Genomic DNA, 27,548 nt, shown 5'->3' on the forward strand with positions numbered 1-27,548 from the left:
TTGTTAGGGATGAAGGGGAGGGGGGAGGTAGAGCAGGAGGAAGGAATTTCACTAATATATTTACAAATATTCAAAAAATACATTAAAAATACTTTTAAAATACCGGAGCAAATGTTTTGATAATACATTAACACTCATCTGTGTTCGAGTTTTATAAAACACATATCCAAATAGACCATAATATGAAAAGTTGATTGAAACTACGAACATTGCATACATACACATATATATATATATATTAACACACATATACATATACATGTATATTTGGATGCGTGAATTTTACAAACCTTTTAAAAATATCCACGATCAGTCATATTTGTGTGTGTGAATTTTACATACCATTTAAAAATATCCACAAACAGTCAAACTCGTATGACTAGATATGGTTGTGACTTAAGTTGCAATCGAATTGAGCGGTCTGAGTCAAAGTTTGGCTCAAACTCGATATTGATCGAGTTCGAATTGACAAAATCGAACTCGAACTCAAACTCGAGATGAAAAATATTAAGCTCGTTAGCTCGCGAGTTCGAGTATATATATATATATATATATATATATATATATTAGTTTAATAATAAAATTACATATATATTCATAATATTTTATTATTTATTAAGAAAAATATTTTATTTACTAGGATTGCACCTAATTGGAAATTTTGTAATATTACTGGGGTGGATTGGTACAATTCAACCTATAGAAGGGCAAGGCGAGAAAAGAGCATGTTTAGAGGGTTTTTTTTTGGAATTAACCCAGGAAAGAAATGCCTAAAATACTAAAAATCTCATCTGGAGGAAGCGACGACGATGGCTCTCTCTCTTTCTCTCTGGCTCACAGAAACAACTACTCCATTTTGATTCTGTTGTAGTAACTAGTATTTATTGAGCAATTCCTGATTTTGATCGCTTTTTATTCCTGTGTATTTGTTGCCAATCGTGGATATTTGAATATTATCTGTCGTCGTCTATCCGTCTTTCTCCTTTCCACCTTGTTTGTGTTTAGTTTCATTTGGGGAGGGTAGGGGGTGAATCACACAGTACAGCTCTCCCCCGTTGCCGTCAACATAAGAACGATCCGCGGTGGAGGATTGCTTTGAATCTTGTTTGGGATGGATCTATTACTGAAAATCGCATTGTCGTGACTGCTGGGTAATTGGCGAATGAGGATGGGCTTACAATCTTCTGGTAAGTTGGTTGAATTTGCTGGAAGATTGATACGTGAATTGTTGAATCCCTCACTCACGGCTTAACATAGCCTCGAACCAAAAATAAATCCCGCGGGAGTTATTGGGGAAGAGGATTAAATGGATGAGGTCACTCATAGTTACAAGGACGGGGAATCTGAAAGGTCCCCTCAAGTGGCAGGACAACCCGACGGCTCATCATCGCCATCGCAATCGCCATCTTTTTTGTCTGTTGCGGTGCGATGGCATCCAAGCCAGCTGGTCTTCCGTCCTTATACACCCGTTGTTGCTGCTGGTGCAAAGCCCCAAACTTTGCGCGTTGTCGTTAGAAGACCCGTAAGTGTTATTTTCTTCGGTTCTAAACTTGTGATGATTGTTTTAAATTTGTGCTTGTTAACCTATTGAGCTAGAGGGTTGTCCTTTTCTGTTTTTTCTCCCGCATCAAGACCTGTCTGGATGTCGTGCATTCCGCTTGAGAGAACAGAAAAGAGGAAATCCTCTTACCAAATTGCATTTTAGCCCTCAAATGCATATCTTTTTTTGGAGGATTTGCTTGAAGCTCCTTGTTTAACCACTCGCAATCACTATAATTCCTTGATTTTGGCCTTAGATGTCTTTCAATATTATATGGATCACTAAGATCAATACAGAGTATGATGTCGGTCTTTAGTTTGGGAACTTTTAGTTTGTTTCTAGACACTTTGTATGGTGAGCAGCAAGCATGCTTAATTACTTCATCACCTTGCCAAGTTGGAAAATTTTACAGTAGAATTCTTCCTTGCAGTGGTGCTGGGTGCCACTGTTACAGTCCATGACACTAAGTGGCTAGAGATGTTTTTGTGTATAGCCGTATCTGTTTCTACTTCTTTTATGGTGATTATTGCTCATGTTTTTCACAGTGATTAGATAGCCATTTTTCGGTTGGATGCTGTCATCAAGCATTTTAATGCAATGAATAAGTTTTGATCTCGATGTGTTTGCATTTAAGGTGCAAATTTAGTTAATGTCAAAATAATCTGATTGCAAGAGATTTTATGTGTAGAATCATTTTGACTAAATAGGTAGGTGATTGGAGATGTTCCCATACTGCCTCCCAACATCACAAAATAGAGAGTGCAATGCGAAGAAAAGAAAACACCAGTTATTTCATAATGGCATTCTTCAGCTTGGTTACTTGTGTACTGTTAATCTGCTTTCGTGCTGTAGCATGCCTACATGCGATGCTTCTTTTCCCCCCCCCCCCCCTCTTTTTGGCCCTTGCCGATTTGGCCTCTTTTGAATGCCTGCTTGTATATTGGAAGATGCCTAGTTATTGTGCATGTTGGCTTGTTGCACCTTTTACGTGAATTTCAAATACTATTGAGGAATTAAATTCATTGTGACCTTGAGCATGGATAACACATTCCTTCACATTGCAGTTGGTGGTAAGGTTAACTAAGGACATCGTTGAAACATATCAACTATGCAACCCTCATTTCCAATATTCAGAAACGTTGAACCCAAAGAGGTTCCTGACAACACCATCTATTGGAGTTTTGAATGATGGCTGTGATAATGCAAATTCAGACTTGATTCTGTCTGTTAATTATGCACTGATCAATATGGACACCAAACGAAGGTTTGAACTTCGAACTTTCTTCTCTTGAATTACATGTTCACATTTTTCTTGGGATTTTCTGACTCTTTTAAGTAGAGCAACTTGCTGTATCTGTCTTACAAATTGGGGTGAGACACAGATGAGGAGATACTAAATTGGAAATTGAATTTCTACATTCTGCATTGGTCTTGTTATTAACTTTTGTGCATTTGTAACATTTGTAATTATAGGCAGATATTCTAATAGCGCAAATAACCTAGCAGGCCACTAAACTATTTTTCCATCTTAAATTGATCACTCAGTTGTCAAGAGTTTCAAATAGCCTATTAAACTCCTAATTGTGTGAACTACTAGCCTATCTTGTTTAAGTTCTTTAGTATATGTTTAGGGGCATTCTATGTCATTCTTTATATTATATGAAAAGAAGAGTTAAAATACTTTAAGCAACTTTATTATGTTTTCCTTAGTTTATTCCCATATTTTTCTTTATCTCTTCTAAGTTTTTCTTTACCATGGTATGTGGTGGTTGATGGGTTTCTTTCTTTTGTTTTTGTATTAATTATATGAGAGAGATAGATGCATAATATAGAGGCATGTGTAGAGTGCTTATGGATCTTGAATACAAGTTAAGCTTGTGAGGCATATTTACCATTGGCATCTCCTCGAGTATTTAATCATTGGCTCAAAATGCTGAGATTGTCTTGCAGGTTCAGTTGCTTGGTCACTCCCACAGGGAGATTGGCAACTTTATATTCTGGTTTCCTTTTGAAGCTTTTTTTGTTTGTGTGTGTGTGTATGAGCCAATTCTAAAAAGGATCGTATGCTGAGATTATTATGCAGGTTGAGTTGCTTGGTTACTCCCATGGGAAACTCGGGAACTTCATATTTTGGTCTTCTTGTGAAGCTTCCTTCAGTGCATGATTGACTGGTAGAAAAGGATCAATTAAGAGTTTTGCAGGATTGAACAGTGTGAAATATGTCACGCTTGAAGGAAAATATGCTTTGGAAAGCTTGCTTTTGTTGAGTGTACATTACAAGTTTTCTTTCATGTTTTCCTTTTAGTTCTAACATAATTGCCAATGGTGTACGAGAGATTTCCTCCAGATTAAGATGTTATAGCAATTGTAGGTTAGCAAAAAGATAGGGTGAACAGGGACTGTGCTTTGAACAGTGACAGGCTAGGTACAGGCTTAAAGATCTTGACTAGAGACAATATGAGTGAATTTTGGAACCTGTTACTGTTAGATTATGGTTTATATTCCCGGCTATAGGGTACAGTGTTCATTCTGTTGACTTGACAAATGGGTCAGATAGGACGTGGTTGGACCAGTGCTGCGACCTACACTTTAACCTGATTGAAACTTAAAAAAGTTCAAACCTCTTCTCATACTCCCTAACCTAAATCCTTGAGGAAAGAAGTTAGTGGCGAAGTGTGACAGAGTGATCTAAGTTCACTGATGTAATTAAAGGACAACAACCTTATCTGTTAACGATATCCTGAAAGACTCACGACTTATCATTAACTTGATTTTACTACACAACACTATAGGAGTGTACTTCTCTAAGTAATGTGTGCTCTAAGCTTTACTTATGAAGCTTGTCTGTGTCTGTGCATGCACGCAGGCATATGTTCTGTGTGTATTTTTTTTTAAATTCCTTCTCTGCAGTTTGTTATCTATGTCATAAGCACTAATGTAAACTATGGTGCATATGTCTAGTGGTGAAACCTTCGAGAAGTTAGGAATAGTTAATAGTCTTTCTAGTCAACTTATGCCCATTTAATTTAATCTTTGTATTTGTCTGCACCTCATGATGCATTTAGGGTTTGTGCTTCTAATTAGTCTGATTACGGTTAAAACCATTTTGAATTTGTATCTGAACTTTGTGTACTTCAAGATTTCCTTTTCGTACAAGTAGAATTTTATACTAATTGTCTGTCTTTTCAGGTGATTTTGGATTATAATTGTCTGTCTTTTAAGGTGCTTTTGGATCATAGTTTGTCTATAGTGAAGATTGAAAAGAATAACTTAGCAGGTTGTGAGATTGGGTTTAAACTTTACTGGATTCTGCAAAGGTGTGGTAAAAAGTTTACCATGCGACCTTACTCTGGGGAAAAGAAATAACAAATTGACTGGTTCTGCAGTACTACCTGGTTGTCTGCCCAACTTTTACAGGTCCCGTTTGGTTGGTCTAGCAGGTTGTTGGATGGGGTCGGATATGGGTACTTATTATGGGAACTAAACCTGGTTTGGTAGGGTCTTGGTTTTGGCCTTTTCTAGTAATTCTGCCCTACTCGACTCAGGCCCCCCACCATCCAATGTAGTGGTTTTGTAGGAGCTTCTTGAAATCATCAATTATAATGACTGGTTAAAAACTGTGGTCAAAAGGCTGAAGATGATGAATTGTCATCAATGGCAATGGTTTGGGCTGCCTAAGAATCAGATGATGTATGGAGGATCTAAATGATATGGTGCTGATATTTAGTAGAGAATACTTCTAACTATCCCTGGAAATCATGGAAGTTCTTGGGATGAAATTGGGGAACTATAATGCTTTTTTATGTTGACTTTTGAAGATATCTTTTCTTTCCTTTGCAGACGCTATATTATATTGTATTATATGGTTATCTGCAGGTACATTGTCAAAGATATTCTTGGACATGGGACTTTTGGGCAGGTTGCTAAGTGCTGGGCTGCGGAAACAAAGAGTTTCATTGCTTTAAAGATCATAAAGAATCAACCTGCTTACTATCAACAGGCGTTGGTTGAAGTTTCTATATTGACAACAGTAAAGTGCTTCTGGTCTTTATTGACTGGCTTATTTTTGTGGTTTCCAGTGATTCATCTGCATTTCTGCTATTTATTGTTAATTATTCTCTCTTCCTAGTTAAATAAGAAGTTTGATCCTGAGGATAAGCACCATATTGTCCGCATCTATGATTACTTTGTGTATCAGCGGCATCTCTGCATCGCTTTTGAATTACTCGACACCAACCTGTATGTTCCAGAAAATATTGCTCTATTTGCCTAACATAATTCTAGAACTTTCCTTCATGTATTATAGATGCATTGTTGCTAACACGACATTGCGTGGGTTTGACTATTGTCTTAGGTATGAACTCATAAAGTTGAATCATTTTAGGGGATTGTCGTTGAGCATTGTTCAGTTGTTCTCGAAGCAGGTAGTGCTCATATTTTTGTTAAACTAAATTGTTTATGGTTGGGGCGCTAATGTTTTCCCTATAGTCATGCCCTAATGATGTCTCCTTCACTTCTAAGATACTGCGTGGGTTGGCTTTAATGAATGATGCTGGTGTCATTCATTGTGATCTCAAGCCGGAAAACATTCTTTTGTGCACGAGGTGAGCTACTGCAGTTATGATTATTCTTCCTATTGTGCTGCATGCTACTTTTCGTTATACTGTCCCACATTTAATTGGCAGTGTAAAGCCAGCAGAAATCAAAATTATAGACTTTGGATCAGCATGCATGGAGGACCGTACTGTTTACTCTTACATTCAGGTTTCTTTTTCTACCTTGGCACTTCTTCAAAATGAATTTTTCTGGTTCTGATGTGTACAAATCTTTTGTTTCTTTGACAGAGCCGATACTATAGGTCCCCTGAAGTTCTTCTTGGATATCAGTATCCTTCTATGTATAAACATAAGTTTTTTTTTTCTTCTGTTTTTCTCTGAAAGAGTACTGGTTTTACCTTGACTGCTGCAATTTGGTGAGTCATTCTAGATCTTCTGCATTATGTCTTTTTTATTGAGTTGTTCTAGATCTTCTGCATTATGTTTTTTTTGGTCCGTAGAAATGCTGAATTTGGTTGTCTGGGAGTTTCTTTTTTTAAAAGTTTTCTTACACGAAGGTGCTGCTGCTTGATGAACTTGGACACAGGTTAAAAAAAGGTTTCTTTTTACACCATCAGTGTCATATTCGAAAGATTCTGGAGCCTTGGAATTGTTTTTTAGTATTTTTGGAAGTGATACTTGATCTTTCATATGTCGTAGTTATGGTTTACATATATATTAATCTGCATTGTCCAACATAAAGGTTTTGGTTATATAACATCTGTGCAGCTGTATTTGCTTAACCAACACTAGCTTTGGGGGGCCCATTAAGTAGTGCTGTTTTTAAATGTTTTCCCTGAGTACTATTAGGTTCTTCTTTGAGTCTGAAATGATTCCTCTGTGCAGCCTTACCAAAGGTAATTTATGTATGAGCTCCGGTGCAATTTGTCTTCCATTAGTGGGCACCCGCAGATAGTCACATTACTGTTAAAGTTTTGGGTGTTATGAAATGGAATCAACATGCTTGTATAACTCTGCATAAATAGGCAAGTATAACTCCTGAAAAAATCCAATTCCACATTCAAACCCGGATTAGCTATCTAGCTAAGGACTCCTTTGCAACTATTAGCTGCTAGGCTAATCTCTGTTATGCACTTGAGGCCTCTGGGTGAGTAGTTAAGGATTTTCTCTAGTTTACACCTTAACTATGCCCAGGTACACGACTGCTATTGACATGTGGTCATTTGGATGCATAGTTGCTGAGTTGTTTCTGGGTCTTCCATTATTTCCAGGAGCTTCAGAGTTTGATCTCTTGAAGAGGATGATCAAGATACTTGGGTATGTTGTTGCACTACTCCCAAACTTGGTTCTGTTGTTTTACCATGTCCTTAAAATTCAGTGCATTCTTTTTGGGGTTCTGTCAGAGAATTATTTCTGTATGTGTGAGTGTGTGTGGCAGTAAGATAAAGAGGAACATCCTCGTGTTTGTAATAAATAAATGTGCGTGGTAGTGGAGATAAGGAATTTTGCTATCTTATTTATTTTGAACTTGCTATCTTATTTATTTTGAACTGGTTGGATTTTGACCATTTCATTTTTGTTTCAGAAATATGTGTGGTTCTTTTTGGTGTACCATGTTAATATTGGCATTGCATCCTTGTAATTTTTTTTCTCTGGGTCTTGGTAGGAATGGAGGACTTCTGTTAACAGAGAAATAAGATCGTCACCTCAAATAAATAAAGAATTGAAAATTATGCTTAACTCTCAGAATATACAGAACCAAGCAAAAGATTGTAACTTTGAAGAATTCCGGACGATGACAAGGCCTTTTTTTCCTCTGTCTTTCCTGCTGTATCCAGAGTCATCTTCTTTTTTAGGTGTGATAATGTCGTTCTTGTTTTTCTTGTGCTATGCTGTTGTTGGTCATTCTTTAGTGGCTTTTGACGGCAATTGCTTATGTTGGTCTATTTTCTGAAAAATAGATCTGACGGTTTTTCTTTCCCATTTTTCTTAATGTATCAAGAACATTTGAAGTTGTTTCACAGGTATTTAGGTTTGTCTTTGTACTGTTGTATTTCCAAAACATAATGATGCTGCTGGAGCAACTTCTTTTTGTATGCGAAGGTTTTCTTCGAGTTCAAAGCTAGATAAATTGGACTCATTTATCTTTCCATCTGTCTTCATTGCATGATCAACCTCTTTCTGTTGTTCTGTATTGCATTCCCAAGCTTTTATTGAGTAATTTTTGCATTCTCAAAGCTTGATACTTACTTTCTTCTTTCCAGTTAACGGTTTAGAGACACTGCCTGACCACTCTACCAGCAAAACTACTACCCCCTATAAATCATTACAAGCCATAGTGAAGACTTGAGTACTTTTATAGCCATAGGAAATTTTGATGCATTACAACATACTAGCTGCATTTTTTCTGCCTTTATTTGTTACATATTCAATTCTTTGTCATTGTTTTCTCTAGGTACCTATGCACTGATCAAGAATAGAAATCAGATCATAATTTGTATAGATTTTTATTACTATACTGCACTTATGTTCCTGTACTAAAAGCTAGAGGATGGCTAGTTAAGAGCTTGATGAAAATTTGTCGGTTTTGTTCTGCCATGCTGTGTTAGGTTTTTCAATCCAATTGACTCTCAAGCTTTTTTTTGGAGTTGGTATGTCTGGTTATTTGTGCTGAGTTTATTCAGAGTCGAGTATAGCAAAGTAGACTCAGTTTGAGCTTACCTAGAAAATAGCAGCCAAGCTAGGCCCATTCCTGTTTGCTAGGCAATTCTGCAGTTTCTGGAAATTTAAAACTGCCATTCCCCTTGTGGCAAACATATAAATGAGAAACTTGATGATGCAAAAAGATGGACAGAGGAACTTCAATGTTGGCTACTTTCTTTTGTTTGTGGTTGAGATTGCAACATTATGAACTTTTACTGATTAAAATGATAATTTATTGTTTTGCTAAATCTCATGATAAATAATTGATTGCCTTTTCATCTGGTAAAATATACAGTAGTCTTGCCTCTTCAACAGCAAAATCATTTGTATTTTGATTATAAACGCATAAGGTTTGAAGAAAGCATGTAAAGTGTTTAGCATCTAAGAGCCATATTATCTACAGCCTGATATAACAACCTTAGAGGGTTCGCTAGGTTGGACATGATTATAAATTGCAGCTGTGTTATAATGCTTCCTTCTAATGATAGTTCTCTAGGGTTGATTATGGCTGGTTATTAATTTCAGGTAGCTAACTGGTTTCAACCTTCCCAAAATTCTTGCATGTCCACTTAGTTCATTTTACGTGTTTAGCTCATCACATTTGGCCTTTAACATTCTCTGATATTTCCAGGCTTTGGAAATAGTCCAATACAAAGCTAAACTTAAAGGATCTTAATTTTAGGCCAATAAATACAACTAAGATAGTTGAAAGCTGTTATTTTGAGCCCTAGATTATATTAAACAATTGTCTACCAAGTGAACATTGATTCATGATACCACTCACCCGGTCCTCACCACCCCCACTGGACTGTGGTAGCTGATGATGACATTTGAGGAGGAGGGAGGTTGGTCAGACTTGTCAACAGGAGGAAATGTACAGGGGCATGCTAGGTGGAATTTTGGCTCAATGAGAGGTGGTTTGAACATCAGATTCATGCATGTATGATGTTTTTGAAGTGGAAAAGAATTCCTGTGCCTTTGGATCAATGTGTGATGCTTTACTTGGCTTGTAACTCAACTTATGCTGGAGATGATATATGGTGTTGAGCTGGAATAGCATCTAATTGAACCATTTGCCATTTCGAATAATTCTGTACAACAAAGCCGGACCTTCATTGCTGTTAGCTTATGAGTGAAGCTTTTTGTCAATCTCTCTCTCTTTCTGTAGATAAAGAAATTCAGTTATATTCATCTAAAAGTATGACCATTGTGCATTCGGCTTTCCAGTTGCCTGCTTTGATGATGGTTGTTATAAAAGACATGGTATGGTGTGTTTAATGATCTTATGAGTTACACCACAATGATAATATTCCGAGGTATTACCATTTCATGTTTGTGACCTTGATACATCAAATGCATGACCTGTGGTGCATCACTGAGAAGAGACTAATTTGATATATTTGATCACGGAATTTATGTCAGATAATCTTCCCACCACTTAGCAATTCTAGAGCCTCATGCTAGATTTTCCATATGCAACTTTCTCTTTTTAGAGAAAATTTCTCTGCTACACGTGTTCTTAGAGAGACTGCTCTTTTTACAGTTACTCGTGAGGAAGGTGAATCAACATGCATGTCCTTTGCAGTACTGAGCCTTTTGACTTTATTTTGGTTTGCACCTTGGAAGTTGAATTCTTCTTTTGTGCTCTATTTTTACCTCTAAGCTGATTGAGGTTGGATCTGCATTTGCTAATCCCCTCTCCTCTTTAAGCTCATGGAGTTGGGAATAAGCACTTGTTCCTTTATCAGTATCTTATTATTGGAAGACTTGTCTTTTTGTCTCCAATTTTTTTTCCTTCCCATTTTTGATCAGCACTGTAAGTTGATTTAGACTATTTTGTTGAGCTGCAACATGGTCATTTTTGGCATAAACTTCAAAATCTTTGTAGGGGACAACCTCCAGATTATATACTAAATGAAGCCAAAAACACCAGCAAGTTCTTCAAATTTGTAGGAAGCATCAACCAAGCAGCAAGTGGTCTAGATGCAACTAGTAGATGTAGTGCATATCAGGCATTAACAGAAGAAGAATATGAAACTGTAAGTGTTCTTCTTAAATCTTCAGAATATATTGTGAGTTTTGGTATTAAAGCTGACAGTTTTTGAATCCCATCCATGCTCAAAGGATAACATATTTGTTGCCTTTTCTTGTGTTGCTTTTATAGTGTTGTCAAGATTCTTGCATTGCTGAAGTTTACTTTTTCCTGGCCTGAGCATTACAGTGGATAGGAATGTGTATGCAATTTTTTTTTTTTCCAAACGATAACAGTGTATGCAATTTGAACGTAGGGGTTTTAGAATGTCAAATTTCATTATTAGAGTTATAATGGTTGAAAATGAGGCGTCCATCAAGTTAAATCAATAACTTTTCAACAAACAGTTTGAATCGAAGAAAACATCAGTCGAAGTTTGAGTTAGATTTTATTCGTTTTGGTGGCATTGAGACTCATGCCTTTGAGAAATGTCCTGTGATTCATTGGAAAGAAATGCTTGGGTAGAAAAGTCCCTCAGGCTACTTAAAAGGACATGATATTGGAGAGACCTTTATAATACTAACACGAGGTAATTTTCTCAATGCTCAAGTGTCAATATACATTGATGGGGGCTTGTTTTGTGCACATTGTTGTAGGTTTTTATTCGACATTTTGTTCTATGTATGTAACCTTTTCTCTGCTCCTTATATTGGGAAAGCAGCAAGTCAGAGTGCACATGTTGTGAAGAAACATAATTACATGTGTGGAAGTATTTATGGTGTGAAATAGAGGGAGCATCTGAACTTGCCATTTATTTTTGTAGTGGATGTCTTTGTGCAACATTTTACATTTGCACTTGACATATTTTGGAATAAAGGCAATGATGACTGCTATTTGTGGCAGATTGTTATTGTATCAACTTTTACTTTTCTGCATCTTGTTTGTACTTGTGTAAGTTCTTTTATTGCATTTTTCAGAGAGAATCAAAAAAACCAGTCGTTGGGAAGGAGTACTTCAACCATATGAACCTTGAAGCTATAGTTGCTAAATACCCTTACCGGAAGAATTTGCCAGAGGAAGATATTGCTAAAGGTTAGCTTTCACAGTGTTCTTATAAAGGTGAAACTCTAGCTTCTGAAATTTATCGTCTAATGTTCAAGAAACGCTGATAAGATCCTATTTAATGGTGAAAATATGGCAGAAAGTAAAATACGATTGGCACTGATTGATTTCTTGAGAGGACTTGTTGAGTTTGATCCGGCAAAGAGATGGTCACCTTCACAGGTAATTGGATACTCCACTTATTAGTAAAGATATAATTGTTAGTCTCTTCTACTGAAATTTTTAAAACTAGATTGTTGTGTGACTTTCATAGTAACAAGGAGAAGACGTACCTCTTTTGCGGTCCTTGAAAAATGAATGCATAAGGCATCTACGGCCCTTTTTTGTGTAGATGGTTAAAAGACAGTAAGGTGACATGTTACTGAAGATGGTTAAATTATAGTGGCAGTATCTATGGCTGTTGTAGTGGCAGTAGTTGTCAAACATGAAACTGATAACTTATGACCATTATTATTATTATGGCTAGCTTTCCGTGTGAAAGACCTTTTATAAGAAGTTTTTCCCTACAGAAGGCATTCTAGACTTTTGTACACTGAACCTTGAATATGTCATTCTTTGGAATCTCCAAATAAGAAAACCTTATTTTGAAGAGAATGTAATGTACTTTGGCAGAACCCCCTCCTTAGCATCACTGTGAAGCTTATTTAGAATGATGATACAACACTTGCTAAGATTTCATAAAGTTTGAAACATGGTGTGCAGGCTTCAAAGCATCCTTTTGTCACAGGGGAGCCTTTCATGTGTCCCTATAAACCGGCCCCAGAGACACCTCGCATGGTAAGATCTTCTAGTACATGAGTTAATTGCGATTACATGATTAGCTTTGTTAGATCTCTCTTCCATTCTTTGCTTCCACATCAATATGCTTTAAAACAAGAAGACAATCTTGTTTAAGGCCACTGGTTAGTTATGTATGTATGTCAAAGTTGCTAGTGGCATCTGATACATTGCCTTTCCTGATAACCAAGAATTGCCTGTGCATTCTTCACTCCTAGGCATTAGACATGCGTAAAAGATGGATGCTTTAGCGCTAGACTGTTTTCAAAAGGACTAACTTTTGAAATTGTTTTTAGTGGAATTATAATTTGATTGTCATTTTCCTTTCCTTGCCTCAAAACTACCTCCTCCCCCCCCCCCCCCCCCCCCCCCCACAAAAAAAAAGAGCACTATTTTTCATGCTGATCTTGTTAGAACTTTATCCAATTCTTTTGCAGCCTGTATCGCATCAGAATGTGAAGGTGGACCATCATCCAGCTGGAGGTCATTGGTTTGCTGCGGGTCTCTCTCCTAATGTGAGCTAGTTGGCTGTATTTATATCCAGGTTTTTAAACATGATGCAATGTAGCATGTGGTGGACCTTGTGCTGAAACGTTACCTTTATTTCATTGCTGGATTGTGTAGATCCCGGGCAGAAATCGAGTTGCACTTCAGAACAGCTCACATTTCCAGGTTCTACCATTTGCACATGCCGGCAGTTATGGTAGTTTGGGAAGCCTTGGCAGCTATAGTGATGGTCTTGTACTTGGAAGCAGCCATGGAAGCTATGGTGATGCCAACAGTCGGCTTGCATTTTACTCTCCTGTTGGTCCATCGGCAATGAATATTTACCCTCATAGTGGGTCCTCCATTATTGGTAACAGTCCAGATGCAAGGCGTGTTATGCCTCTACCACACGGGAATGGACTTGGTTTTAGTCCAGGTAATTTTGCACCAATGTCCCTTGGCAGTAGTCCTTCACAATTTACTCCTCCTGGCTCGTATGGTCAGATTTTATCTGGTTCTCCTGGGCTTTATGGTCCTTCTTCTCCGGCAAGAGGCAATTGTCATGGGTCACCTTTGGGAAAAGTTGCAGCTGTTGGCCAGTACCACAGAAGAAAAAGCTGGGGTTATTCTGGAAGTTTACAATCTCAAGAATTGGCATCATCCGCTCAGTGGCTAGGCCAAGTAACAGATGGTATCATCCAAGCTGAAGGAAACTCTAGCGTGTTTGGTGGTTCACTGTTGCATCTGCATCCTACCTCAAGTGTCACAAATTGGAGGCACCAACAAGGGGGCAGCAATGCACATGCTTGTCAGTCCACTTCCCATAACATGGCAAGTTCAGCTGCAACACTTGGTCCTCATCCTAAAATTGTTGGGCATGACAATCCTGAGGCTAGTACCTCATTGCCTGATCCAGGAGATTGGGATCCCAACTATAGGTAGTACATGTAGGCTCGTAGTTTGATTTATGAGCATTGAGGTGATTTCAAAGTTGTTTTCTTGTTATCATTATGTACTGCTTTGAGCAATGGTTAATTTTAATTATGATAGTGGTCTCTGTTTATGTAGGGGTCTTTTACCTTTATTTTTTTGGTGGGTTTGTGGCTGAGAAAGGTGCAACATGTGGCGAGTAGAAGTCTATTTAGGTGGTCATCTTTTGACTGCTTTTTTATACTGCATGGTAATATGTTTAGCATAGGTAGTCAACTATGTCCCCTACCTCCATATACCCTCCTAGCCTGGAAAAAGTGACCGGGTTTTAGTGAACTTCTTTTTATTTGACTGACTATTATTGTGCAACTTTTTAACAATTCCAACATCTTCCCTTCTGGGGAAAAGAAAATTCTTAGTGGAGAGACAGTTTGATTTTATTGCACTTATCCAGTTTTTCTTCACTTTAAATATTTTTGCTTCTTTGGGGCCTGGGAATGGTAGGGCCAGTTGCAGGAATTTTTGAATATTATTGAGGACTTGAAAGGTGTTTATAATGGATTCAGCATCAAATTTCTAAAGAGTGCATTTTTAGTGAGAACTCATAATGGATTTTAAAGAGGGGAACTTGCATTTTCAGCAAGAACTTCGCATTGTTTTAGTATTGCAGTGATCCTCTCAGAAGCTTTTATAGGGTCTTAAACTACAAATGTAACACATTCAGCTCGTCAATAGCCATCTTGACTAATGGTGTTCTATGCTGGAAGTTTTTCATTTTACAAATTCTATTTCCTTAAATAATATTTGATACTTTGGTGGTGATGCATTTGGTTGGTTTTCATTTTACAAATAATAATCCTACTTGTTTGATCTCCTGTGGCATTGCTTCAGCGAGGAGTTACTTCTACAAGAGGATAGCTCAGATGCTGGTGTCATGACAGCTGAATTCACCAAGGGATTGCATCTTGGGAATAGTGTGGCTTCTACAGATCCAGTGGTTGGGGCTAGCAGATTCAATCGTGTGACAAATTCAAGTGCAAACGTGTCAGCGCAAAGGTGCTTTGTGCTTCTTTAGATTTTCTTTCCAAAAAGTGTCGTTCCCTTCATTTTATCAGTTACACGAGTCCACGTGTTGCTCATTGCATTTAAGGTTCTTGCTCTCTTAGGAGGAGCAATAATCCTATAGACAACTATCATGAAAGTGTTGCTTTGCAATGAGACTAGGATATGTTTAGACTTTTTGTGGTTTTACAGTTATGTGAACTTGGACTGAATATAAGTTGCAATTTTGCATTTGTAAGTGCATATTTTGATGATTTTCAAATTTGCAACAAGTTATGTTGAAAAAATATATTCCTCAAGAAGGAAAAGTTAATGACAGTATAGAAGTGAAAATGAGTCATTTTTCCATCCTTAACATGCAAATCTGTTGACCATTAGGATTTGTCAGTGAAATTTGTATTTAACTTTGAATGTACATTTCATATCGATTTGGATTATGCAAAATCTAATCTAATTAAATTCTTCTTCTAAGTTGGATGATGTAGTTGTTATGAAAATGGATATCTTCTTTCTAGTGATCTTCAGATATATCTCCACAACTGAATTTGCTTTACGGTTAATTGAATTTTATCTGATGTGAGTTTGAATTTGAATGTGGACTAAGTGCATGAACAAAAGGTGAAGTTAGAGGAAGAAATGTGTGATATAAATATGATGAGGTTGACAATATATGGTGCTTTTCATTTCCTCTTAATAAAGTATATCGTTTCCCTTAGGACAGAATTGTGTGCGCTGTAGAGTTCTATGGTCCTTGAACTCCAGATGTTCTTTCTGCAATATGTAGTGATTTGAAACTTTTATGAATTCTCAAATCCTTTCATTTGAGGGTGTCATTTGTATCGTGCCTGTCTTAGTGCAACTAGAAATATTGATCGTCAAAGCTTACATTGTAGAGTCCTTTCTGAATTCGATGAAGTCCTGCTCGTCTTGCAAAAATTCTGGAGTGTTTTGATAGAATCTTGTTTGGAGACAGAATAAGTCAAATTTGAAATTCTTAAGTATCTGTTTTCCACATTTTGCCTTGTGATAAGAACACATCCTTGGGACCTGGTTTTATTGGACAACTTTAAATACTTTTTCTGGAAAATCTTCATTTTGAAAGTGGTTAGCACTTCAACAAAACCAAGTTATTCCTTAGTCTAATGCAGTATTTGTACCATGTGGATGAGTTGATTTCAATACCAACCGTGTGGGTTTTTTGCCAAAGTCACTTATCTTTCAGTTTTTGTTCTCAATTATTTTGTCATTCTTTTTAACCATGCTTTATTTATCTTTACAGTCATCAAGGCGGAGTCACACTTGGAGAAGTGGGTAGCCCTACTTCAGCTCATGATGCACGCGGTGGGTATATCCACCCAGTAACCAAGACATCGTATTTAATGCCTCACTTTTCCCCAAGTTCCCCAAGCCGTTTGGGGCAACAGCCAATTCAACGAATTAACCATGGGAATCATGGCATGGAGTGGAATCATGCAAAGGTCCAACCCCCTTTGTCGAGCTTTTCTTCTGGTGGCCCTCGTTCTCCTGGAAGCATTGGCATGCACTGGGGTAATCACTAAGTCCACCTTAAAAATCATATTAATCATTTTTATTCTGTTTCTCCTTCTCAGACTTAAAAAGAGTCCTGGTCGTTATTTTCCTACTCATCGATAATAGAACCAAATAGGCTGTCTGTTATCCTTTCAAATGGATTGAATCAATTCAAGAGAGGGGTAGATAAATCTTTTGCCCCTAAATTTGGATCTTCTTTTCTGTTGTAGGCCGGAGGAGCAGCCATCCGATCAACAGTATCCCCCCTGCTTACCGTGGAAGAAAAGACTATGGAAGAATCGCTTAACAGTTGCTTGTGCCCAACTGCAATGGGTGGGTGCATCTAAGTGCCTGCACCTTCCTTGTGAGTTGCAGGCTTATGTTGCTGTAATCTCATCCGTGGACAATTTCCATTTATTTCACTGCACAGAAATATGATTTAATCTTATAATTCCAATTTCTGCTGGCTTTGCAAGTGATTTGCCTGGAGATCGTTTTAAAGCCTTCTATTTTGATGAAGTGTGTGTGTGTGTGTGTATTGAAACCCAAAAGTTCACTACGTTCTCCCTATGCATTTTTGAGAAAAAAAAAAGGGTTCTTCTCTAGATGTCAAAAGTTTGTACTAGGGAAAATATAACCAAATCTTTCCTTTCTTTGGGCCACTGGCTATTTGCTGGGAGATTGGGAAATGATCACATGAACACTGATAATATGCACCAAGGCTTGGCTGAATTGATAGGAATGGTGGCCGCTTGACCGTGAGATCAATGGTTGAACGCTTTACCCTGAGGAAAAAGAAAAGAGGGATAATTTCAGGAACCTTTGAGGTTCCTGACAATTTCATTGAGCTTCCCTCATATTTAGAAAATACACATACCTTTCTTAATTTAATAGTTTTAGTAATAAAACTTTAAAATAATATTCACTTGATCAAATTTTTAAATGAATGCCCAAAAATATCTATGTGTAATAAGTTTTAATTTACTTTCTTATAAAATTATAAAATTATCTAATGTAATTGTAAGGAAAAGGTGTCGAATTTTTTATGTCCATACTTACTATTTGATAAATAATTATAATAATAAGTTTATCACTATAATAGGATACTTTTGATGGTATTTTATTATGAATTTAGATTTATAAGATAGAAAAAAAATGTTGAAATAATTGATTCAGAATTTATGAATTTTTTGAATAGTGGGATTATCATAATTTATTAGTGATTTTGGGCAATTTCTTTTTGATTTATTGTTAATTTTAATACTAAAAAATAGAAAACAAAAATTACCAAAAAACAACAAATTACGTATAAAATTAACTCATCAAAAAAATCATTAGTTCGACATTTGGTTACAATAGAAACTAAAAAAAATAGTGATAATTTTACAATTTTATTGGCAAAAAATTAAAATAAAAAGGAATAAGAAGGAAAAAGAACGAAAAAATAATTTTAAAGCCATTCTAAATATAAGCATACCAAACAAGGGAATTTCATTAAAATATTGAAGGATAGTATGATCATTTTAAATGATAAAGGAGACATATATAATTTTTTAAATTTTAGGGGAGCTCAGTAAAATTATCAGAAATCTCAGGGGAGGCTTCTAAAATTATCCCAAGAAAATACTAGTAACGAAGTGTGGCAAGTAGGGCTGCAAACGAGCCGAGTCGAGTCGAGTTTTGGCCTAATCGAGCCAAGTCTCGACATAATTTCATTGAACTCGAACTCGAGTTCGAGCTCGACGAGCTCACAATTTCAAGCTCGAGCTCGACTCGACTTGATTCGAACCGAGCTCGAGCTCGAAAAAAATAAAAAAAAATTATTTTATTTTTTAAAAAATAAATAAAATAAATATTTTTTAATAAATAATAAAATAATAAGAATATATATGTAATTTTACTATTAAAATTAAAAAAATATAAAATATATATATACTTAAAATAAAAAAATAAAAAACGAACTTAATATGTTGAGCTCGATTTCGACTCGAGCTAGTTCGAACTCGACTCGAGCTCGAGTCGAACTTGACTCGAGCCACTCGATTCGTTTGCAGCCCTAGTGGCAAGACTTGGCAAAATTGATAGCAATATTGGCTACTTTGACCGTGAGATCAATGGTTGAACTCTTTTGCCCTGAGGAAAATATCAAAATAGGGGTAACGAAGAAATGGTTGAACTCTCTTTCCCTTGGGGGAAATAGAAGTACCATTGATAACGAAATGCGGATACAAATGGATAAAATAAAATGAGATGACTTCTATGAATCTCCTTAATTTGCAAACTGCCTCAGAGATTGCACAAAATTAGTCGAGAGTAAGTTTTTTCAGAAAAGCATCACCGACCCAAAAAAAATAGAAAACAGAAATTGGCGTTCGAAGGTAACGTCCAGCTCTTCACACATTTGTCTAAATCACGAGTTTAGAGCCATCAATTTGAACGTAACATTTGAAAGACAAGAAGAAGAGAAACAAAGAAAAAAAGTAATTGTCTCGTCAGTCATGATTTTGGAGCCATCAATTCAGCATTTTACTTCGTAATTGGCTTTAAACAAGGGATAATTTCAGAAACCTCCTTTGAGATTTCTAACAATTTCACTAGCCCCTCTTGAAGTTTATAAAAGTACACAAGCCTCCCTTGAGATTAAGGTTTTTATAACAAAATTAGTCCAATTAGAAAAAGTAGTATTAAAAAAGTATTTTAAATAGAGAGATGAAACTTTGACGCCATAATTACTCCTTATATATATATTTAATGGTGATAGTGTAATCTTATATACACTCATAATGTATATACTATCACCATTAGATTAGATATATGACACATGTGCAAAATTTGTATTAGAAATCCAAAATTTGCTCATGTATCATCCATCCAACCGTGATAGTGTATACATTGACAGTGTATATAAAATTTATTCTAAGATCAATCCATATAATTATTGAATTAATACTCTATACACTGACAGTGTATATATTTTCACCATTATATGAATGATACCTAATCCAAATTTGAATTTGAAATCCAAATTTTGCATATATATCGTGTATCCAATTGTGATAGTGTACACACTGTCAGTATATATAAGATTTACTCATAATTATTAGATTTTATAACCTCCTATGCTTTTCGATCTACCTTTATTATATTAGACTTAGGATAACAGTAGTTTATGACCAGCTAATACTTCATACTACCAAAAACTTCTACCACAACTGGTTAATAATAATACTTCATATCTTAATTCATCATAGTTGCAAAGAAAATTAATCCTACTTATGATGATATAATGAATCATCAGATTTAACTTCCAAGTATCGTCACTCTCACCCCTAAACTCTCTCTCCCCCTTCTTTCTATCTCCAATCTTCTCTCTACTCTTTTTCCTCCATAGGAGGGGGATCTTGGCTATTAATCAAGGTCTCCCTTTCTCTTACTTTGTTCTCCCTTTCTATTTCTTTGTTCTTACTTTTATTTAATAAAGTCTCTTATAGAGTATTCTAATGAGAGTTTTCTTTTCTCTCAAGCTATCATAGTGAGAGTTTTCTTCTCTCCCGTACTATCCTGGTGAGAGTTTTGTTTAGTTTTTATTTTTTGGCTATTTATTTTCTCAGATCTATTTATTAGATCTAAAATATCTTGGATTTTCTCGTCAGATCTCAACATCAGTTTTGAACTTAAACCAGTTAGATAGCAAATATGAGGGAATAGACATGCATAGATATCTATGGAGCGGTTCGTTCAATTGGTCAGATTTGATGATGTGTGATTCACAGTGTGACAGCCCCACCTTCCCCTAAGGCGAACCAAAGGGTTAGCGGACTGCCTGTCCAACTCTCGCCAGGACTAACGGTGCAGTTTAGAGCGGTCTATCGCGTTCCGGAACTTATAACGAGCGTAAACAAGTCACAATGGCAAAATAACCCAAAAGAAAAAAATGAAATCCGGAGTCGGCCATGAATAGTAACTGACCCGTCAGAACCCAACCATACATCAAAGATACATATACAACATCAAATTCAGCATTTACAAGCCAAAATGGAATATGAAAGGTACTCAAAATTAATACATGTACGGTTGCCATAATAAAAGTGAAAACGGCCCCAAAGGCACATGTAGGGTTTCAACTCATAAACTATACAAAAGGGATATTCATTTAGTTCATTCGACAACTAATTATCAAAAGTCATTCCATAAGCAGTCAGATTCCTGTAAGGAAAACAAAAGGAACGGGGTGAGCTAATTGCCCAATGAGATAATACTACTCAAGCAACCAAGTTCATATGGGCATCAAGCTTTTCATTCCAAGTCATCAAAGGTAAATAAAACACACATCAATAATGATGATAAAAGGATATGGACGGCTCTCAAGAGCCCTTTTTTTCTCGTTTGCATTCTTGATCAGATCATCTTCTCATTGACTCTCCGTCAATGTTTAAAAGTAACCAACCGTAGACTTCACTTAACTCCCACTCCTTCCACCTAACATCCCCCTACCGGGCCCGAACTCCAAACACTTGCACTGTGGTATTACTCGAGTATACCGGAATCGAGAGTCTCTCATACTACAAGATTCCTTATAACTTTATCCAAGACTCATTAATTGTCACGACCAAACCCTTGCCGGCTCGATTCAATCAATTACCAATGGGGTTGAACTCAATGGTAACAAGTATGGTCGTTGGATACTCGTCCAAACGCCACCAAGTCAAGTACTTTTCATTTCATGTAACATTTCTTGTAACATTCCAATAACATGAGAAATAGGTGAGAGTGATAAACTACACCCTCACTTCAATCAATATCAATGAGACAATAAACATTTAACTTATCAAGTTCAAGTATCAAAACCATATAGTAACACACAAGTGAGTAGTACACTCACCAGGGTCAGTGCAGATACCTCCCAAAAGAGAGCTTTAATTATCAAGAAACCCTAAAATAATCCAAGGAAAACAATTGAAGGTTCCACTTTCAAAATCGAGTATACAGAATGCACATGTGAGGCTCGACTACCAGTCGTATGCCTCGCCAAATAATTACTAAAGCAAGGGTGCAAAACATGATTTTTGGTAATGAAAAGGTAACATGAAGACCTACGCTCAAACAACCCAAAAGCCCTTCATTCAAATCACAAGTAAATCCAACTAGTCTTCAAGAAAAATTTCGGCAGCATATCCCTTGTGTTTACCTATTTTTCAGCCATCATGGATTCATTATTTCCTCAAATCAGTCTCAACAGTTCGTACAAAAATAATCTCATTCCCAAAAGCCGTTCACTAGGCTTAATGGCATTCAAGTACAAAATTTAGCTAGGAAATGACCGGATATGAAAGTCAAGCCCTAAACTATTCAAATAAACACAATAAGACTCGATTACAAGTCATAAACCAATTCTACATACCACCAAAACAGGGTTCCCTAAACATACACAAGCAATAGAGGAAACCAGAAAATCCGAAAATAGAATTAGCTTTGCCTTGAAAAAAATAGTTTTTGACCTCTTTTTGCGGTAATGGTACCCAAGGCACTACGGTTACCGGATGAAGGTGCAAGACCCACCGTTTCGAAGCTAAGAGATAGGGATAAAATATTGCAGAAGGTCATTCAACCCAGTTTCGAGTGTAACCAGGTCAAAAATGTAAAATACTACACCAGAATCACAAAAACAGATTCACAGAACGCATTCTAGCAGAAATATCATAAATCAGGCTATCCAAGTCCAAATCCAGAAATTCCAAAACCAACTGAAAGCTAAGAAACAGGGCTACATTTCATCAGAAGACCTCAACAACCAATTCTGAAGCAATTCCAGCCAAAACAACCAATTACAGGCGCAATTCCTACATTCGGGTAAAACCAGGACAGCAAGGGTAATTTCGACTTTTCTCATTCTACGCTACTCTGATTGACCTGAAATTTTGTAGGCACCTCTAAAATGTCATTTCCTACAACTTTCATGTTTTAAGCCAAGGCCAATTCGGTCTCTAACTAGGAGCTACAAATTCGGGCAGAATGTTCCCTAACCAAAACCTAACTTTCCAAAATTTCTTCCAATTCAGCAATTGTTTGCAATTAACCACTTTTCCGACCTCTTAGAGTCATTATATACCATTTCCAATCATCATAGATAGCCACACAATCATGCTCATATTAAAATAGAAAAATCCCCAAAAATAATAAAATTTCATCACTACAACCACAAATCAAGAAATAATCCATAAACTTGCATCTCATACTACCACTAAGCATGATTTAAGCATCAATTAAGGGAGGAGAGTAGTTCTTCACCACTCACCTTAGAAACAAGAGAGAGAGAGCAATAGGTCCTCTTAGCTTTCCAAATAGCTCCACAAATCAACTCACTAACACTAATTGAAGAGGTTTTATGGAGAAATTGCAAGTTTCAATGGTTAGTTGGATGGATTTGAGCTAAATGGAAGCAAAACTTGAAGAGTTTCTTCCTTTCTTTTTGAGAGAAAGAGCCGGCCACAATGAAGAGCAAAATGGGGAAATTTTGGTTATTTTTTGATTTATTTAGTCAATTGGTAAGACCATGAATAGTGGTCTTAAAGGTAAACCCACTTAAATGGTGACACTTGTCACCTTTTATTAAATACTTACCTAACTTGTCTCTCTTATACCAATCCACTTAGCACCCTCTACTTATCTCTTAACACCCGGTAAATTAATTCCAGTTTTCAAAACTTAACCGAGTTGGCCGAATTTTTTCGAACTTCTCGCACTAGTGGGTCCCACGTCCGGTATACGCTCTTAATTTCTAAAAAAACTATTTGATACTAGAAAAATCATCTAAAAACTATGGCTGTGTTTGGTTCGATTGTTTTTGGCAAAAACTGTGGCTGTAGTCAAAATACAATTTCAGTCAACCAACTTTTTTTTAAATGCTACAGTCCCGGTCCTGGTACACGGCGCCGTTTAGGAGCCAAAATGACAAAACAAGTTTTGAGGTGTATTGTCCTTCCGTTCCTCCTCGTTATTTTCTGAGTTAAACTGTATCGAGCAACTACGAGGCTCCTCTTCACTTTCCTCTTCTAAGCAGCATCAACAGTAGAGCAGACACTTGAATGTTCAAATCACCGGTTCTACCCCAGCTGATCTGCTTGTAATGCTGCTGTCATCGTCGCCGCAAGTGAACAGTTAGCTGGTCCCTCCACAATTTGCAACTTATCTGCAGCATAACATCGGGAGAAGGAAGCTGAACCTCCGCTGCACCTCGGACATGGGAGGTAGTGGAATTGCCCAGAAAATCATTCGAAGCTGCTTGCTGAAGAGCTTTCTTCCCTTATTTCCAAGTCGCGGCCAAGGAGTCTCACCGCCGTTGCTCATCTGTTGCTTCGTCGAGGTGAGTTTGTACTGTTGAGCTAATTGGGGCCTTAATTCGTACGAATTAGGGCTACAGTAATTAATGAATGTGGTTGCTGTTTAATCCTATTCTCTGAAAAATCAGCGGGCGATAGTATATGGTAGAGACAGAGGATCAATTAAGAAAATGTGGATTTGCCTTGTTTGGACTGACATTCATGCTTCTTCACTTAACTTCTTTATATTGTGCGGCATTCCATTTTTCATTATTGGCTTGTTTTGGTTCGCCATCTCATCTTAGCAACTCACAATTGGAGCTTCACCGTTATCTTGCCTTCGTGATAATTCCCGCATGTGTCCAGAGTATGCTAAATTAATTGTTAGCAAGAGGGAAATGGTACACAGTGGCACCATATTAGCTGATAAACGTGCTTGGCTGCTTTAAATTGTTCGGCATGCATAGGAGAGTTTTTTTAATAAGCTCATGGTATACGTGTACCCTGTTAATGGGAAGAATATTGATACTATGAAGTGGATTAGATGTTTGATCGATTGCTGTTGTTGTCGGCTGAAATTGATCAGTTTTTCTGCCACATGAATCTGTAGGTGGGGTGTTGTATCTACATTTACATTTCGGATAAGGAATTTGATTAATTGGTTGTACTTATTAAGCACCAGTGCTATTTTCCCTTGAAATATTGCAATTCGATTACTGAAATATTCGTCCCTAGCGTCATGTGACTGGCATGCATTTATTTGGTCGTTGCTGTTGGGTTTGATCTTATTGGATGTTCTTGTGATCGGACTTGAGGCAATGCCATTCTGGTACCTGCAATTTTATTAGTTGGCACGTGGTATATTTTAATTTGTCCTACCGTGATTGTTTATAATTTATGCATTGAAGCTGCTGTTGCGTTTTTCAATGAATGACAACCTGTAGAGAGGGGTATATTTTTCTGCTTTAAGTGTGATGCTGTTTTGGTCCTATGTATATGATTCGTTGCATATTATAATCTGATATGAACTTCGCTAAATGGGTTGAACTGTTATTTTGGCTTCACACATAAAATTGGATGATAGTTCATATACAGTTTATGCGTTTGGCCTGCTAATAGCATTTTAGTGGTACCTTGTACATATTTTTAGGATTGTGATGCCCCCTGTGACTCGGAGTGCTTCGAAGGGTAAGGCCCAACTATTGTGACAATTAATTATTAAAAATTCTGATCAGAAACAGCTGTAGTGCTCGGCTTTTAACATCCTTATTTACAGCTTTGCAAACGACTAGGGGTGCTAACCGTTGTTCTTTATATTCGGGTACGAGAGAAAACGATTTGCGTCTTTGTATAACAAACTACTTCAAGGTGAGTTATAACTGACTAGGTGAAAAATTTCTGTAGATGCTGTCCCAATATTGGCTTAGATTGTATCTAATTTCCCGTTTACGGCGACCCTAAGCCTGTTTTCTGGTTTTGACTTTCCTAAAGAAAACAAAGATGCCCAAACCAAAAGCTCCTAAGGAACGTATCAATTTCACGCCGAAGATGGAAACTGCCATTGCTGAACAGCTTCTGAACATGCATAGGAATGGGGAAATATCATCACAGACCATCGGGAGCCACGTTGTCCCTCAGATTACTAGGATGCTCGCTGAGACTTTCGGGGTTTCATTCCCCCGCGATACTATTCGGTCGAAGTACTATGCGCTTCAGAACTTAACTAGGCTTTACATTTCGTTCAAGAAGCGTGGCACTGGTATGGGCTGGGACTCAACCAACTTCACCTTCATGATGGATGATGAGCGATGGAGTCATCTACTTCAGGTATAATACTTAGTCCTATCCTTTAGCTTATACGCTGTTATCGTTATATATTTTGTTTTATAAGCTTGGTTTATAGAATTTTGGTAGGTTTTTTGACCATTATTAGTTGTATGTATTGTTCAGCTGTGGAATTTGTATTGTTTATTTGTAAAAGTTGTTTGTTCCTAACAGCTGTTGTGTTAAATTGTTAATTGGGCTTTTGCTTATTTTTAAAACCTGTTTTCTTCTTTTGTAGGTCAACCAGGGATACAATAGATTTAGGAACCGGTGTTGTCTGGTCTTCCATTTGCTTGAAGAAGTCTTCATGAATCAGGGGGCTACTGGGGATTTTAGCGCCGGCTTTGGAGTATCGCCCCTGAATTCGGCCGATGAATTGGAAATGGAACACGCTGCGAACAGAGGTAAGGGCAAGGGGGTTGTGGATGTCGATTCATCAGATGGAGGAGATGCCGTTCCTGTGACTCGGAAAGGGAAAGAGAAGGTTAAGAAGGGCAAAGGAAAGCGCAAATCGGGGGACATGTCAACTGAGTCATTCTTCCAACCGTCCTCCCCCCAATTCCAGAAATACGTTCGGGTTTTAGACAGCATCGAGACACGATTGAGCGGTAAAGGGAGCTCTGGGATCTCCGGTTCGGTCTCTTCTCCTGCTAAGAGCCAAAAGGCTCCAGTTGATGAAGACGAGGAGCTGGTGGCTGCTTTGGCCACTTTGAGCAGTCTGAATTTGGACCGAAGTGTGCGCTTCCAGATGGCTGATCTGCTAAGGAATCGGCATGAGCGTCTCATTTGGTTCTTATGCGCGGACGACGAGGACCGCCTTGCCTTTGTCAGACATCGAGGCTTCCTCCCCCCCCTTAGCATCTCGTTCAATCCAGCCCAAAACTATTGCAGCAGCCTTCGTCTTAGTTTTTCCCATGGCTTAAATGGATTTGATCTATTCGTTTGGATTTATGTACTTGGAGTTGACATTGGCCTGTGTTATTCATTTCTTTACTGTACCGTGGACCCAATTTAGTTTTTTTTTTTTCTTGTGAGATGAAGTTGAGGTTACAAAAATTTCGGATAATTTATTTGGTTGCGTTTATAAATGTTGGTTGAATTGTTTACTATATATTATTTGTTGGGAATGGTGCAAGGATTTTCATTTTGTGTGACAGGAGTTGCCGCTACATTTTTTCCATTATGCCGATGGTCATCTTTGTTTGTATATTTTTTAACATTTGGAGCTGGTTCAGGTTATTTCTGAATACCATCTGCATGTTCAGGGACCATCGTGTGTTAAATAATTTGAGTGTGCTTCTCAATATTGGTTGCAGTAGTGCTTCTCAGTATTGGTTGTTAGGAAATAGTGCAATGCCGTATATATTGGGGAGCCATGTTCCTAAATTAATTTTATTGGCATCATTTAATATGTATTCTTTGGATTTTTGTGTACTCACATTCACACCGGGGCCTGTTATCATTTTATCCTTGTGCCATTCAGGGAATGTTTACATAATTTACTTGTGCTGGGGATAGCAATATTGGCTGATGTTCACTAAATATCAATTGTGGCCCCGTAAAAGTGCAATGGCTAATATTTTGTGTACTCATAGTTGCCATATAAATTTTTTGGTTTTCGAGTTTTCTAGTATTAATTACTCACAGTTATTTTCTCAGATAGCTAGGTTAATGTCTGCTAATTTAAACTCCTTATAATATTTGAATTTGTTTGCTACACACTATAC

At 37.2% G+C, this 27,548-nt stretch overlaps 2 protein-coding genes across 3 annotated transcripts; both read left to right on the plus strand.

The window, feature by feature from the left end:
• Positions 1 to 731: 731 nt before the first annotated feature.
• Positions 732 to 17,153, plus strand: LOC113729777 (dual specificity protein kinase YAK1 homolog). The gene is made up of 18 exons (XM_027254009.2): positions 732 to 1,522; positions 2,605 to 2,804; positions 5,417 to 5,570; positions 5,670 to 5,779; positions 5,895 to 5,964; positions 6,062 to 6,144; positions 6,226 to 6,304; positions 6,385 to 6,425; positions 7,291 to 7,413; positions 10,688 to 10,838; positions 11,749 to 11,863; positions 11,973 to 12,055; positions 12,596 to 12,670; positions 13,108 to 13,185; positions 13,295 to 14,094; positions 14,978 to 15,142; positions 16,428 to 16,696; positions 16,909 to 17,153. Exons 1-18 carry the CDS (start codon positions 1,307 to 1,309, stop codon positions 16,983 to 16,985), a joined length of 2,889 nt encoding a protein of 962 aa, XP_027109810.1. The 5' UTR covers positions 732 to 1,306; the 3' UTR covers positions 16,986 to 17,153.
• A 6,357-nt stretch (positions 17,154 to 23,510) lies between these two features.
• On the plus strand, positions 23,511 to 26,930 carry LOC113729778 (uncharacterized). 2 transcript variants are annotated; one of them, XM_072077918.1, is made up of 4 exons: positions 23,940 to 24,041; positions 25,148 to 25,365; positions 25,489 to 25,824; positions 26,060 to 26,930. In XM_072077918.1, the coding sequence occupies exons 3-4, from the start codon at positions 25,498 to 25,500 to the stop codon at positions 26,834 to 26,836; spliced, it is 1,104 nt and encodes a 367-aa protein (XP_071934019.1). In that variant the 5' UTR covers positions 23,940 to 24,041; positions 25,148 to 25,365; positions 25,489 to 25,497; the 3' UTR covers positions 26,837 to 26,930. The 2 variants fall into 2 exon arrangements, with proteins under 2 accessions (XP_027109811.2, XP_071934019.1); XM_027254010.2 differs by lacking the exon at positions 25,148 to 25,365 and having other exon boundaries at positions 23,511 to 24,041.
• The last annotated feature ends 618 nt before the right edge of the window (positions 26,931 to 27,548 follow it).

The sequence above is a fragment of the Coffea arabica genome, chromosome 2e (genome assembly GCF_036785885.1).
Source record: "Coffea arabica cultivar ET-39 chromosome 2e, Coffea Arabica ET-39 HiFi, whole genome shotgun sequence".
NCBI classification, from domain to species: Eukaryota; Viridiplantae; Streptophyta; class Magnoliopsida; order Gentianales; family Rubiaceae; genus Coffea; species Coffea arabica.

Coding starts and splice junctions, on each gene's coding strand:
- LOC113729777 (XM_027254009.2), top strand. CDS start 1,307: ATGGATGAGGTCACTCATAGTTACAAGGACGGGGAATCTGAAAGGTCC. Junction 1,523..2,604: donor GCGTTGTCGTTAGAAGACCC/GTAAGTGTTATT, acceptor TTCACATTGCAG/TTGGTGGTAAGGTTAACTAA. Junction 5,965..6,061: donor TTCAGTTGTTCTCGAAGCAG/GTAGTGCTCATA, acceptor TTCACTTCTAAG/ATACTGCGTGGGTTGGCTTT.
- LOC113729778 (XM_027254010.2), top strand. CDS start 23,919: ATGGGAGGTAGTGGAATTGCCCAGAAAATCATTCGAAGCTGCTTGCTG. Junction 24,042..25,488: donor TCATCTGTTGCTTCGTCGAG/GTGAGTTTGTAC, acceptor ACTTTCCTAAAG/AAAACAAAGATGCCCAAACC. Junction 25,825..26,059: donor GATGGAGTCATCTACTTCAG/GTATAATACTTA, acceptor CTTCTTTTGTAG/GTCAACCAGGGATACAATAG.